We start from the raw sequence: 16,460 nt of genomic DNA, 5'->3' as shown, positions 1-16,460 counted from the left end.
AACTTAGTATAAGATCAATTTGAAAAAATGTTATCAGCACTAGATTTTTCTGAACTTCCATCATATATTATTACATTTTCTGATTTTTATTTGAAAATTATTGTATGTTTAGCATATTTAATTAATATGCTAAATAATTAATATTCACATATATTTGACATGAGTGATCATATACTGGTACATGAGCATCTATTGGGGCTTTTACCTTATTTTAAAAATTGAACCGTCTTTTGTTACGAACAAGGACCACTTTGACACTATTCTGTAGATTATTGAAAAGCTGTTAAAAAAATAAATAAATCATTAGTGTATTTCATATTTATTTTTAATTAAACCATTTAATATATTTGTCAAAATACTTTTGAGCGCTTCTGTAGAAAGTGAGGTTAGGTACAGACTATTGTTGACGTATATTTTCTGAACACTGCGCATGAGACCACACAGACTTGCGCAGACGAGACTTGAGAGTTGGTATAGTGGGAACAAAAGGACAAGTCAAGTTCTTTTGAGAGACGAGCCGCGACCTCTATACTTGGGATTCGCGACGCGTTCCACTCAAAACTAACCCTTACTCGTTTCTAACGGACTTATACGCTTCCCCTCTACTTACAGAGTTAGGCCCTGTAGCGAAAAGAGTGACGGGAGACGTAGGACACCCCCACAATCTTTCCGCACCCACCTGAGTACCCCGATTAGATAAACCAATCCAGGAAGTACTCCGCTTAAGTTCTGGGTAAAGACGCGACAATGGAGATATGTCCAGAGATACCTGGACCATAGTCTCCAGCTACAACACGAGATCTTACGAGTATAACCTCGGGGAGCGTGATCCCGCTCACCCGGGTATACTCGTCTACTAGTATATGTGACTGTAGGGAACACCCACAATCAGAACACACACGGGCGTTCGGCGATCAAAAAGACTGAAGGAATACTGGAGCACAATAAGTATGTCCGTCGATTCTCGACACTCTAGGTTAGCTCAGCGAGACACACTTCACTTCACAGCTCAGATAAGATTGACGAAACCGAGCGAAAAACTTGCAGTTAAGTACTCGGCGAGCCGCTCTGCCTCGGGACGGCGCGAGCAAAATTGCAACGCCTAGCGGCGGCCGGTGAACTAAATTTCTTTCTCTCTCTCGCAGCGGCGCGCGCACGCTAGCTTCCCCACTACTGCTCAGTCCCACTCTTCTCGATTTTGCTTTCTCTTCTTTTTCGCTCAGCGCGCTCGTCTCTCGGGTCGCTCGCGCTGGCTCGTCTCTATGAATATTATTTTTCTTTCTCTTATTTTTTAATAAAATGATAAATATTTTTTATAATATTTAAAATAATAAATATTATTACAAAATCGGATAAGTTACGTGCTCGTCACAACGAATCAACCGATTTTGACCGGATTAGCGACGATCGGCGTGGTTTTTCAAGCTTAAAGGCGGATTAGTTTTTGAAGCTGATCGATAAAGCCGTTTAAAAGTTATTCTAAAAAAACCACTTTCAAAAAAAATTTTTTTCTCATTTTTTTTTATATTTTTGAAAATTTTTCGAAATCTATCGGTCCGAATCGGTTCAAATTCACAGGAAATCTAAGTTTGAGGGAACTCTTTAGAACGCCGTTTAGTAGATTCCGATCGGTTTAGTCGTTCAAAAGTTATAAGCGAGTCACATAGTCACACACACACACACACACACACACACACACACACACACACACACACACACACACACACACACACACACACACACACACACACACACACACACACACACACACACACACACACACATAGTAACAACCTCGCGGGAGTAGTCAGGGAAACTTCCTGTAACCTTCAAACGTCGAGATCTGATGAAAACTCGATTTTTGCAAAACGGGGTGAAAACAATAACTTCCCGATTTTTGAAAATCTTCGATTTTCTTAGCGGGAAGTTAATAATAATAATAATAATAATAATAATAATAATAATAATAATAATAATAATAATAATAATAATAATAATAATAATAATAATAATAATAATAATAATAATAATAATAATAATAATAATAATAAGTACAGGGAATGCTTCTGTATGGACGAGTCAACTACAGGAAGCGTCCCTAGTAGAAATGATCAAGTTTTTACTCGATTAAATCTAGTATCTGGCTAGCGATTATGTCTAGTAACTGGCTAGTATAATATCCAGTAACTGTCTAGTTACTAACCAGTTTTACTAGACATCAAATAAAACATGGTGACACTTGTAGATTTTGAGGTTATTTAAAATTAACTATGGATAAGTTTGTTACAATTCAAAATAATAATAATAATATTCAGAAACAGTGTAAATAATTAAAAAAAAATTGAGTATTTCAATATAAAAATAATTTGTAATATATTTAAAAAAATGGATGAAATTTAAAAAATTAACATAACTGAATTGCGGTTGTGGGCAATCAAACCAAATACTTCAGACTGTCATCTAGATGAATTATTAAAAATTTTACGAGGAGTTCTTCCAAATTTGCCAATACGTGCAAAAATACTTTAAAAATAACTGTTATTTTTATTTTTTTATATTATTAATGTTTTTAGTTTTATATTTAAGGATATAATATAATAAATTAATAACTTATTTCATAGTTCTTAATACTTTTATAAATGAAACTTTTATATACAAGTTAAATGTTAAATTCATAAATAAATTTTATAATTATTCCGTTTATTAATTATTACTATTTTTATTATTAATATTATTACTCTTTTGAATTGTAACAAACTTATCCATAGTTAATTTTAAATAACCTCAAAATCTACAAGTGTCACCATGTTTTATTTGATGTCTAGTAAAACTGGCTAGTAACTAGACAGTCACTGGATATTATACTAGCCAGTTCCTAGCTTAAGTCTAGTTAAACTAGCCAGTTACTGGCCAGATACTTGATTACATTTCTACTAGGGGTTGACTGTAATACAAGTTTTTTATGATAAACCCAGCTCTCAGGAAAATTTTAGCAATATTTAACAGAATTTTTTTTGTTTTCTTTATTTTTATTGATATAACTGCTATAATAATTGATTATAATAACTTTTGTTCAAGATGACGACAGGCGGAACTCAAATTTGAGGACTAACGGGACCAAATCGTCAAGTGGCTTGGGCTAGTATTGAAATAAAACCAACTCACCACTGCCAACGCGTAAGTCGTTTGAACTGTGCGAAGAACTCAATACCGTTCACGAGACACTTGTGTGAGTAAATGTATAAAAAATAAACAGAAACCAGTGTGTGCTATCATTTATCGTGCTATTAACTACGTAACAAATCGCAATTGCGAATAAACAAGAATCGACGACATTAATTAATAATAAACAATAATCAACCAATGAACAAAGAATAAGCAGTAAAGAAATAATTTAATTATTAATAAATAAAGTAAGCAAGCAAACAAATAAATAAGTGGATGAGTGAGTGTACATTAGATAGCTAATGGATTTAATTAGCGTTAAACATACCGATAAATAAATAATTAATAAGTAAAATTACCAATAAAAAATGTGTCCAAGATCGAGGAGAAATTAGCACTTTGGTGGACCATCTAATGTAATTTATTAATTTAATTAGTCATATAATTGATTATTGATAAATGTTTTAATAGATAAAGGGGGTGCGTTATTAATAATACATTAAAATTAATTAAATATTAACCCTTTTACTATATTAATGTTAATATTAATATTAATAAAACTTTGAATGTGTATATAATATAATATAAAATATAATATATATTATATATTTACGGAATATCTCATGGCACAAATACGCGATTGATTATTCAATCAATCTTGTTATTCGTGTTAACAAAGAGATTATTTCCGGTTGAATAAACCTATCCACGCTGCCTTTTTGCCATTAAACACATTATTCAATATTTTTTTTGTTTCTGTTCATAAATAACTTTCTTTCCGTCAGTGGTACTTTTTAGTCGCTTGTATTCGTGCAGAGGTCAGCAAAAATGTTTCTGATTGAATCAAGTTTTTTTTCACGATAATGTTCTTAAGTATTCTTTTATACATTGGCATGAAAACTATTTTCAGACTAAAGAATCGTTATTTCCGAGAAAAAAAAATGTTTTTTAAACCGATTGACTTGCATCAAGATTTTTTTCCTTGAATTCTGCATCTTGGATCAAGAGATCTGTATCTTCATGAGATAACTATCGTCATTTCATTAAAGAGATTTTCAGTTGGTACAGGAAATTCAACTGCCAACAATTCTCGAAAAATTGAGATAATTTCGTTTTCTTTCAAGAATTTTGTATTTGTAGTTCAATTTGAATCTTTTTGGTTCAAAATTTTTTTAAACACTAAACTTTTACATCAATGTATCGAGTTATTAAGACCAAAAGTGCGCATAAAAAATTTAATAAAAAAATACAAAAAAAAAATTTTTTTTCCGACATACATCTTTTTTTGCTTCGAGAAAAAAGAAATTTTTTAAAGACAGCAGTATATGAATAAATGGTTAAAATAGCTTCTAAGGATGCCAAAACATCGCGATCTCAATGAAAATTGATTTTTGGAAGTTTGACTGAAAACACTAACACATCCAAATTTTTTAAAGTGTTCAACTTTTCGTAATTTGTGAAAATTATTGAAAAATATCCAAATAAAATTTTTAACTCCTCGTTAAAAAAATTAGGCTGTGATAATGTTTTCAGTCTAATTTCCAACAACCCGTATTTTTACTTTTTTTTTTTATATACGCCCTTTTGATTTAAACAATTCTTTTTCCAAAAGCCAAGAGAGCGTAAGTCGAAAAAAAAAATTTTTTTTGCGTCTTTTGACCAAATTTTTACATTTTCACTTATCAAAATTGATTGGAAAAAAAAATTTTTTTAATTTGAAACAAGTCGGTTATATCTTGATTTGACGTTGCCGAATATCTTGATTCAAGAAGATGAAATTCTGAGGCGGAGTATGTGTATATTTTGTTAAAAACAATAAAATGCTTTTTTATAGTTAAATTTTGTACTGCTTCAAAAGTTTTAATTTATTTATTCGCAAGTAAACTTCTCGAATTAATAAAACTGAATATATTAAAGCAAGAGTAAAATTTGAAAAATCAAAATTTTTTTTTTTCAATCAATCTATTTTTTTGCATTATTATTATCATTCTATTAAAAATAATCAATTAGAAATCATTAATAAAATCAGTAATCATAATTAAACATTTTTGCTGACCTCTGTGTCATTGATTGAATTCTAAAACTTTGTTTATTGACATGATGCAGGCTTTAATAAAAGCTAGTGATTTATTTACAATAATAAAAATAACATATTAGCTGCAACAGTAGTTTTTGCAAAAAATCAACTATTGGAATGAATGATAAAAGAAAAAAAGTAAACATCGCGTTTGGACAATCATCACGTCCTATCCTGATTATAAAAAAACAAATTTCTATGAATAATTATAGTAATCCCTCGATTGGTACTGTTCCTCTGATAGGGGAATATCAAAGCAACGGCTTAACAAAAGGACGCTTTTAACTAAAATCTAAAATGCCAGCGGATTATGGACGGGATAGTTTTTTCGCCATTTTGTAAACGTCAACAGGAAATCGCTGTGAATTTAATTTCACCGGCTCTCATTCTACGTCACATTGTGTTTTTTCCGACGCTCCGGTTTTATCGGTTCTGAATATTTGTCTTTACGCTTTTTGTCACCCTCTGGTTTTACGATTTATGAAAGGTTAAAGTTGACGTATAACTTATGTAAATATGCTGTTAAAAATTCCGGTTGATTTTATAGTCATGGAAAAAAAATTATTAACCATTAGAGAAAAAATATGGCTGAATTTTAAATAATAATTTCAGCTAAAACAGGAAAAATACAAAAAAATTACATGATTCTTTTTATGTAGGGAATTCAATTTTCTACAAAAAATAACCTTTTCAATGTTCTTGTATCTCTCATACTTTGACCAGAATTTTGATTTTAGAGTCCTAAATAGGAAAAATGCTCTAAGTTGTATTCAAAGCTACACAGAAAGAAAAATTTCTTGACTGGAGAACAAAATTCTTGGCTTAAGAAAATTTTCTGGTGTTTGAAGGAAGACCGAAGTTGTGTTGGCCGAAGTATAGTATATTACATACCTAGGCCAGTAAAATAAGAAAAGTCTCAGATCACATGTAATTGTTGGCCGAGGCGAAGCCGAGGTTGACAAACGTGATCTGAGGCTTTCTTATTTACTGGCCAAGGTGTGTATACTATTTTTCTGCTCGACGTAACCGGAATGTGGCAACTTTGTTTAGCGCAGCGGCCAGAAAGTTGCCACTTTCTGGCCGGAGGGCAAAAATTTTCTGCCCTCCAGGCGGAAAGTGGCAACTTTCGGCCCGCTGCGCTAAACGAAATTGCCGCTTTCCGCCTCTGTCGGACAGAAAAATAGTATACAAACCTATGGCAGGAAAATAATAAATATCTCAGATCACATATATGTCGACCTCGGCTTCGCCTCGGGCAACATATATGTGTTCTGAGACATTTCTCATTTTCTTGCCACAGGTGTGTAATATACTATTTCTTGAAATTCTATTCTTGGTGGAAGTAAGTTTTTCTTAATTCAAATTATCATAAATACTTTATTCAATAAATTTTTACATTTGATCAATATTTTTAGATACTTTAGGGAAGCAGCACCACCTACTTCAGCTGAGAAATAGTATATTACACACCTGTGGCAAGAAAATGAGAAATGTCTCAGAACACATATATGTTGCCCGAGGCGAAGCCGAGGTCGACATATATGTGATCTGAGATATTTATTATTTTCCTGCCATAGGTTTGTATACTATTTTTCTGTCCGACAGAGGCGGAAAGCGGCAATTTCGTTTAGCGCAGCGGGCCGAAAGTTGCCACTTTCCACCCAGAGGGCAAAAAAAGAATTTTCTCACCTTGAGAAAATTTTTCTCTTGAATATTTAATACCCATTTATATTATTTTTGCGTGCAATTATGCATATTGAATGAAAAAAAAATGATTCAACATTATTCGATCTCATTTGAAATGTTAATCACTAAAAATATTAATGAAAATTTACTTCTATCGAGATATTTAATTTTTTGGAACAAGAGAGAAATTTTCTCAAGACAAGAAAATTTACTTCTATCAAGAACTAAATTTTTGGAGCAAGAGATTAAATTTTCTCAAAAAAAGAAGATTTTCTTGAGTTAAATAAATTTTCTTGGATCAAAATACGTATTTCTTAAAACAAAAGAATTAATTTTGTTGGAATAAGTAAAATTTCTTGTGTCAAAAAAAAAATTTTTTTTCGCTTAAGAAAATAATTATAAAGAAAAATATTTTCTTGGCTCAAGTGAACCTTTTTTTCTGTATAATTCCTAAAATTATAAATCAAAATTCTAACCAAGTTATGAGAGATACGATAAATTTGATTGAAATATTCTTTGTAGGGCATTAAATTTTTTAGAAAAAAAGGTAACCCATGATTTTTCCGTAACTCACATATTTTAGTCAGAATTTTGATTTTAAAATCACAGAATGAAAAAATGCCATGAGAATAAGGTTGCATTAACTAACAATCAAAATTCTAACTAAAATATGAATAATATAAAAAAAATGATAAAAAACTTTTTTTATAGAAAATTCAATTTTTTGCAAAGAAAATCGATTTTAATACATCCATAATTTAATCAAATAAAATTTGAAAATTAAACAGCAAAAAATTAAATATTGTCACCCGGAATTTTTCTCTGCGTCATCCACTCCAAAATTTTTAAGTTACTTAACGCAAACGAGAGACAATAATTCGGGAGCTTGGTTCCAAGCGCGGTAGGTTCGACCCCTACGTGCGGTAATAGATACTTTTTTTGAAAACTAAAAAACTAAAACCACTTATAGTGTGAGAAAAAAGCATTTGTGCTTCTTCCCGATCCCCATAACGCTGCTGGGACCAATCATCAATCATACCCTGGGTAGAAAAAAATTAACCACAAGGCCTCAGACATTTTGTTCGCGAACGAATATTTGATGTCAATCGTATTAATATATTTTACACTTTACTATTCCGTGTGACGGCTGATATGAAAAAATATTTTTTTTTTATTCTATTCCATTCGTCGATTTAACGGGATGTTATACATATATAATATATTGTATATATAGAGATTTAAATGAACAAAATGCTTCGAGCTAGGTTATAAAGTACATACACTTATAAATATACATATATGTATAAAATATAAGTCATAAATATATACTCAAGTATTGATATCCAATAATCGATTTTTTCATAATGGAAGGTTAATTATTTATAATTAATGTAAAATTGCGTTCTATAGAATTTAATTTATCTGAAAATGCATGAGTTGATAACGCTCTAGATTGTATGAGCTATTATATTGAAATAATTAACTCTTCGTTTTGGTAAACTGTTTTTCAATTAAAAGTTTGTTTAACTGCAGGTTGATCAAAAATAGATTATCAAAAAAAAAATATCTTTAATTAACATATGGATTGAACTGTGGCCGGTATTGATTATTCGTTAAGGAATGTTGGAAATATAAAGCGATGTACAATTCGTTCGTGATCAGTCATTATGTCACTTATAATCCTCAATATGCTTTATACATGATTATGTATGCTCCATAAATCATCATATGAGTATCTCTAAGTCCTAGATGAATATAGATATACAGAAAAAAAAATAACTCTATTTGAATAAATATTTTTCTTTAGAATTTCAGTTTATATCGCTTAATTAAAGAAAACGTTACGCTTGAATGAATAAATTATTATTTGTTAATGAAGATTGAAAAAATCTCCATTCAAGAATTAAATCCTTCTACCGAGTATTTTATTGTTTTTAAACGAAGTACATATATATTTAACCTAAGTATTTTTTTCTTGGTTTGAGGCCGGAAAAATTAATTTAAGATAATACCGACTTCAATTAAGAATACCATATTTTTTAATCAAGTTATTATTTTACTTGGTTCAAAAATGTGTATATATATTTCTTACCCAGAAAGAACAAGATTACACTGGATAACATTCCAGATTATACCAAGTGACATTTGTAGTGAAAAAAAATTTCAAGTATTAGCTAGTATAATTATTAAAATTACAAGGTATGTAAAAATAATGTCCAAGACGTATGTTTTTGTGTTTAGACTTGTGACAATAAGATCTAACCTGTTCATAATCACATAATAATGCTGTGCGCAGGCGCTAGAAAAAAAATCGCGGAGATATCACTGGATATAATCCAAGATTCTACTGAGTATAATCCAAATTCTACAGGATACAATCTCGGATTATATCCAGTGGAATCTTACGTGGTATAATCTGAGATTTTACTGGGAGAAATGGGAGATTACAATGAGTATAATCCAGATATCACTCAGTATAATCTGGATTATACTAGCTACTATCTGAAATTTTTTTTCACTACAGATGTCACAGTATAATCTGGAATGTTATCCAGTGTAATCTTGTTCTTTCCATGTAGTTATAAAGTTAAATACATTTTTTTATTTATAAAATGTTAGTTTACAAATATTAGAGATTACATGTTGTTACAATTATATACTGTAGATTATTTTTCTTATATAAAAATAATTTTCTGTGATAATGTCAGGATTATTTTGTTTAATAAGCAATTTTTTAATTATACGAAACTAGTTATTGTTTAAGATTTTTAATATTTTATGACTAAATCATTCAATTACATTCCTTCGTTGGATAAATTCTTAAAAGTAGTTATTAATTATATTGGATTTTGTTCTAATAAAATTTGTATTTATTTACGCTTTGCAATAATAATTAAATACAAAGACGGTTTACCTTAGTAAATTGGTTTGTCTTAACAAAAACTAACCAAATAAAAAATGACAATTGTCATAAGTAATACGGCTGTTGTTTGCTGACGCGCCATCTAGTATTTGAATTTTTATTCATCCGAAGAAAATATGTTTGTTTTGAGAATTAGATTAAATTGAGTTAAAAACTTATACTTTTGAACCAAACATAAGCATATTCTAAAACAAAAATTTAGAAACCGAGAAAGAAAATTATCGAAGAAATAAAATCGAATTTCTCCCTACGAGTTTTTTCAATTCAAGAATATTTTTCTTAAATGAAATTAATTTTTTTCTCTGTTTACTTTAAATTTGTTTATATATGCTCCACATATGTTTCAGAGATAATCAAATATGCAATATTTATGATTCAAATGTGATCCAACTGCTCAGTACTAACGATTAATCAATAAAACGCCGTAATTCTGAATTAACAAATGTTCGTAAAACAAAAATTCTAATTAATTCTTTATTAACTCATTAAATTTAATAGATACAGGATTATCCTACTTGATCGGTTTTATTTACAAAAAAAATTGCTGAAAAGATAATTAAAAATAAGGTACAAACTCTGACTAAGACGAAACAGTCCAAAGCAACAATCGACCACAGAATTTATCTACTGCGTAAATGAAACAAACTATTTCACAGTGACGAATAACCTATTTAAATAATACAACGTCTCGTTTTAAAAAAAAAAAAGAAAATGAAATGTAAATTTTATTTTAATGGTTCATTATAATCCAGATCGTCACCGTGAGAATACTAAAAAATAATTCGAAATTATTTATTACCGCAGTTCAGCAAAATTGTTTCAATAAAATACAATGTTTATTATCTTTTATCAATTCATTACTCATATTTTCCGATATTTTCAATAAACATTTATTAATAACTTAATTCTATTTATCGCTAACAACTGTATACCCATACAGGAAGCCCCAGAGTTGAACGACGGGGCCATGCCTGGGACATTATTGGGAAGCCCATCTTGGCAAACCTATATTGTCCCATGCCCGGGCCATAACTGGGCAATCAGCCATGGCCATGCCAATGATTACCCAGGTTTGGGCCAAGACTGAATAACCTAGCCTTGGCCAAGCTTAGCGTCACCCTAACTTAGGCCAAGTTTGAGTAACCTAACCTTGGCCGTTGGATGGTAACCCTAACATGGGCCAAGACTGGATAACCTAGCCTTGGCCAAGCCTAGTGTCACCCTAACTTGGGCCAAGTTTGTGTAACCTAACCTCAGCCGTTGGATGGTAACCCTAACATGGGCCAAGACTGGATAACCTAGCCTTGGCCAAGCCTAGTGTCACCCTAACTTGGGCCAAGTTTGTGTAACCTAACCTCAGCCGTTGGATGGTAACCCTAACATGGGCCAAGACTGGATAACCTAGCCTTGGCCAAGCCTACAGTCACCCTAACTTAGGCCAAGTTTGTGTAACCTAACCTCAGCCGTTGGATGGTAACCCTAACATGGGCCAAGACTGAATGACCTAGCCTTAGCCGTTAGATGGTAACCCTAACTTGGGCCAAGATTGTATAACCTAACCTCGGCCGTTGAATAGTAACCCTAACATGGGCCTCGACTGAATAACCCAGCTTTGGCCAAATCTAGAGACACCTTAACTTGGGTTTTGAAGTCTTTATATTCACCTGACATTGTGATATGGCGACCCAGACTTGGGCCAGGACTGGGAAACCTATCTTTGGCCGACGCAATGATCACCCGAGAGTTAGCCAAGACTGGGAAGCCTAGCCTTGGCTTTCGAATGGAAACCCAGACTTGAGCCAGAATTGAGCAACCTAACTTTGGTCATTTAATAGAAAATCCAAACTTAATTAATCATTAAGTAACAGAATTTGGAACAGTAAATATTTATTGCTTAACGAATATTTGATAGCAATGCTGAAATTGAAAATTTATTTTTTAAACAAAACAATTGTGTATCGTCAAAATTGATATGGTCTTAAAAAAATTAAAATATAATAATTTACAGTTGAATTTTTAATATTAATAATTTTAAACATTAAAATTTATAATATGATATTAAAAATATACAGAATGATTTACAAAGTCTAAAGAAATATAAGAACTTGACTTTTGCTTTTTTAATTACTAAACATTTGTAAAAAATACATAATTTTCATCAAAACACAATATTAAATAACATAAATTATATAAATAATAAACCGTCACACTCCGTCACCATATAGATTTAGTTTATATGAATGATGAGATACATATCAATTTATCGGTCGTACGGCATAGGGGGTAGTTATCGGTCTGGCAAGCGCGCGGCTCGGGTTCGAATCTCGGTTAGGGCAAATGCGAATTTCACTTTATTTCTCTAATTAGCGAAAGTTAGGTCTAAATTAAGAATTAAGTCGTCTAAAATTGCGTTATCTCTACATCAAAATTAAAATAAATCAATGACAATTAAAATTTTCCTTTTTTATCATTTCAACTAAAAACTACTCATTTTATACAAAATAATTTAACCGTTTCGTAGAATTTTACTATTCTATTTCAGAGAATTTAATTTATTCGAAATTGGGTTCTTAATACTAATTTGGTTTAATATTAAACAATTAGATTCTAAATATATTTTATAATCTACTTCTTTTAGTAAATTCTATAGTGGTAAATAAGCCTGGGCTTGCTTTGGCTTAAAAACTTAGGCCAGTCTTGGTTAACAAACTTGGGCCAGTCTTGGTTAACAATCTTGGGCCAGTCTTGGTTAGCATGCTTGGGCCAGTCTTGGCACCCTGTTATCACTCCAGACTTCTACCAAGGCTGGGCCAAAGCGGGTTTACAAGCATGGGCCAGAGATAGACAGCATTGCGCCAAGCGTGGCCCATATCTGGCCCTGTCGTATTTTCCTGTATGGGTAGTCACTTTTATTTATTGTTTGATATTTAAATTTATACTGCCAATATTAAAAACCTGGGACAATGATAAATATTTTTTTATTGAATTAATTTGATATTGAAAAAAGTATTTACAATAAGTCAATTTTTATGCTAGTTTTTTTTTTTTAATAAATTATTTTTATTCGTGAAAAAAAAATTAACTTCAGATACTTAAATAGTAGTAAAAATATTTATCATATACAAATTTAAAAATATTTATCATAAACATGAAAAATATTTATTACAAATAAATAACTCCCGATTAAAAATATCAATACTTAAGTATATAAATACACAAATATATATTTACACAATAAATACATCCATATATAAAACCCCGAATACAAGAATATCCAATAGATGATTTATTCTCCTTTATATCGACATATCACTCGGGCAACTTTTTTCCCCCGACCATATATATATATATACAACACCCGTGTCAGACTTTTTTCCGTTACTTCGCCCCCTGTTTTTATTCCCACCCTATAGAATAGTGACGTTCCACACTCACTCACCCTCTGGGTCTTCTCCCCCTTCCACCCTCTCCCGAGCTTTTTTTCACCCTGTCGTATTTTATTCGCTAAAGAAACTTTTCACATACACATATACAAACACTTACACACATTTACAGACAAATGCATATACATATATTTGTCGCAAGTTTTCCGCAAATATTGAGAGAAATAACAATGAGTCTCGACTAAAACTAAATTGTATGAGTGAAATAGTCTTATGTATGTATATATTTTAAATAAAAAAAAATTTGAAACAGAAGTAATAATAAAAATTGAAAAAAATGTATTCGGGTATGATCGAGTAATCGCGTGCTAGAAGCGCACTCTACTATCGATTTCGTCTTTGAAGCGACTGCTAGAAACAATGAACAAAGAACTGAATGGAAAAAATTTAAAAACAAGAAATGCAAGGAGATACTTTAACATAATGCTCTACAACTATAAGTTGATTTTTTTTTAATTAAAGTCTTCGATAAATAGAAATGTTTTATACTTTGCACAGTTGAAAAATTTCTAGATATTTAATAGTTATTTATGTTTTATTCCAATTATTTGCAAGTTTAATTTATGGTACAATCGTAAAAAACTTGATAAATTTCGTAAGCATTTACTTACATAAGAATTTTTTAGCTGCTGATAAATTTACTTAGTTATTTGGTATAAATAATTGATTTCAAACGTTTAATAAATATTTTTTGCTAAAAAAAAAACTTCATCTGATTTGATGGAAATTTATTATGCACTAAAGTTACACTACAAAAAATCTAAAATTAATTCGAAGTGAAAAAATAAGATTAAATTTCCAAATTAGTAAAGAATGCTTCAAACAATTTATCTCAAATTCAATTTTATAAATTTTTATTATAATTTTCCAAAAAATTTGACGGGAACATTAAACTAAATTTTCATAAAGATTATTTTGATTTTAAGTTTTTTTGATAAATTCTAACGTTAAAAGTGAAAAATAATAAATTATTACGTTTAATTAAATAAAATTAATTACTTTCATGTTACGGAAATTAATTTACATATAGAATCCGGAAGGATTAAATCAATTTAAATTAATTCACATTGCATTTACTCCGCAAATCACTCACCAAATTTTTTACAGTGTAATTATAAATAGTTCCTGAATATTAATTTATTTATATAATATTAAAAAAATAATTTATTAACATGATCATTAGTAAGAAACTTCATTTGATACCTTTTCATTTTCAATAATTTAAAAAAAAAAAAAAAAGCTAACACCTTGAAGTAATATAAAAACTCATTTTTTTTATTTTTATTGAAATCTATTTTTTAAGTGATAAATTATTACCAATACAATGAATATTTTAACGTTATATATTCAGCCAGCATGACGGTGAGAAAATTTTTTCTAAAATCATTTTATCAAAGAGAAAATCGGTTCAAAGATCCACGGTAGTGCTTTAAGCCAAGTGACGTTTATATATAACATCTTAACCCAAGAATTGCTTCGTAGCGCCACCCCTCTCTAATTGAGCATGCATAAGCATCCGTTTTTCCTTCCCGCTTCTAAAAAATGCTTACGTAATTTGTGAATCATCAAATATTTCCTTCAATTTAGTGAAATTGATCAAAAACATTATCAACCATTTTTCCAACCAAATTCACAATGAGGTTAGCTGAAAATATTTTTAAGAATTTGACAGATAAAAAATATATACATATTTTTTTTATCGAAAGTATAAGACTGTAAATAAAATTTTACATTTTAGAAGAATGTTTAATATTAAGTTTGTGTTAAAATTTTTTTTATCATAAAAAAATGTTTTATCTATTAAAAATTTAGTTCCAATTAATTATTATAAGTAATTTTTTCGCTAAAAAAATGAATTTATGCATTGAAATTTTTTTTTTATTATAATCGATGTCTTAAGGTAGTTTGGTCGTCGCAATTGACCCGAGGTCAAATTAATAGATATTTCTTTTTTCTTTTTTACAAGTGATCACTTGAAAAATAGCATAAAATATAATATTATTTCTAATCAGAATTTAATTATTTAATCATAATTATGGTTAAATAAATATAATAATATAACTATTAAAATATCAACTGACAAGTACTGGGCTGTCACAAAACAATAACAACTGTTGTAGGTTATGTAAGGTCGGTACTTGAAACAGTTGCTTACGGTGTTCATTTATTGTTTAAATCTGCAAATATCACTTCAATATGTTAAATCTGTTATAATTTACGTGAACTTTTAATTTATTTTAATGCAAAAAAACTTTACGATTATATTTAAATTTCAAATTTGCCGCGCACCGAGAAGTCGCCATTTTTCCCCTGATAAAGATGGGGGAGTAATATGTCTCCAACAAACATCAAAGATAGAAACCAATGTTTGATATTAAAAAATTAATTAAATTAAAACTATGAGGTAAGTCGTTATCAAATTTTGATAGAATATGTATGAAGCATTGTTCTATCTATTGGAAAGTTTTTCTTATAGGGTCAAGCTGGCCAATTTTTTATAAATCCCCCATTTCCGGAGTTATTGAACAAATACACTCATAAGAGATCGTGTATTTTTCCAAAACTTTAATTAATTATATCTCTTAAACGGTGTGGTAAAAAAATCTGATTTTTTTTCTATAGATGTATTGAATCATAATTTTTCGAATGAATATAAAAAAATGGGGTCAAGTTGAAGTCATTTGGCAACCAAACTACCTTAACCTAAAAACCAAAAACTTAAAAGTTTTTCAACTGTGCAAGCGTAAAAGATTAAAAATTTTATTTTTTGTTAAAAACTAATGCACTGTAAAAAATGTGCGAAGTGAATGCGGAGTGAATCATTTTAATTGATTTATATTTTTGTAATTAACAAAAAGCTCGCTGTGAAATGAGTTTTTTATTTTTTGATTGAATCAAAATAATAAAAAAATTGTTATTCGTTAGAAAATAAAAAAAATACGCACATAGAGATTTTTAAAATAAATACAACCTTTTTTTACTTCAATACAAAAAATGTCAATATTAAAAAAAAATTGCACTTTTTTTTTTTCAATTTTTCTCAGTAACATTTATTAACAAATTCTCTCTATAATATTTTATTTTTTAAAAAATCATTAAAATTATCACGTGTAAATTAAAATAATTAATTTCATTTAATTAAATTAAGTAATCTTAATAATTTAAT

At 29.7% G+C, this 16,460-nt stretch overlaps 1 protein-coding gene across 1 annotated transcript in view; it reads left to right on the top strand.

Annotated features, from left to right (window-relative positions):
* Positions 1–3,676, top strand: part of LOC123268579 (potassium voltage-gated channel protein Shaw) — a 79,763-nt gene extending 76,087 nt beyond the window's left edge. Inside the window, exon 5 of the mRNA XM_044733802.1 lies at positions 3,079–3,676. Coding sequence (XP_044589737.1) covers positions 3,079–3,143 — 65 coding nt within the window. The 3' untranslated portion in view covers positions 3,144–3,676. The remainder of the gene's footprint in view (positions 1–3,078) is intronic.
* Positions 3,677–16,460: the final 12,784 nt, after the last annotated feature.

This window comes from Cotesia glomerata, linkage group LG7 (genome assembly GCF_020080835.1).
Source record: "Cotesia glomerata isolate CgM1 linkage group LG7, MPM_Cglom_v2.3, whole genome shotgun sequence".
In the NCBI taxonomy this organism is placed as follows: Eukaryota; Metazoa; Arthropoda; class Insecta; order Hymenoptera; family Braconidae; genus Cotesia; species Cotesia glomerata.
Note: the sequence above shows the minus strand (reverse complement) of the source record. Positions and strands in the feature narration are given on the sequence as shown.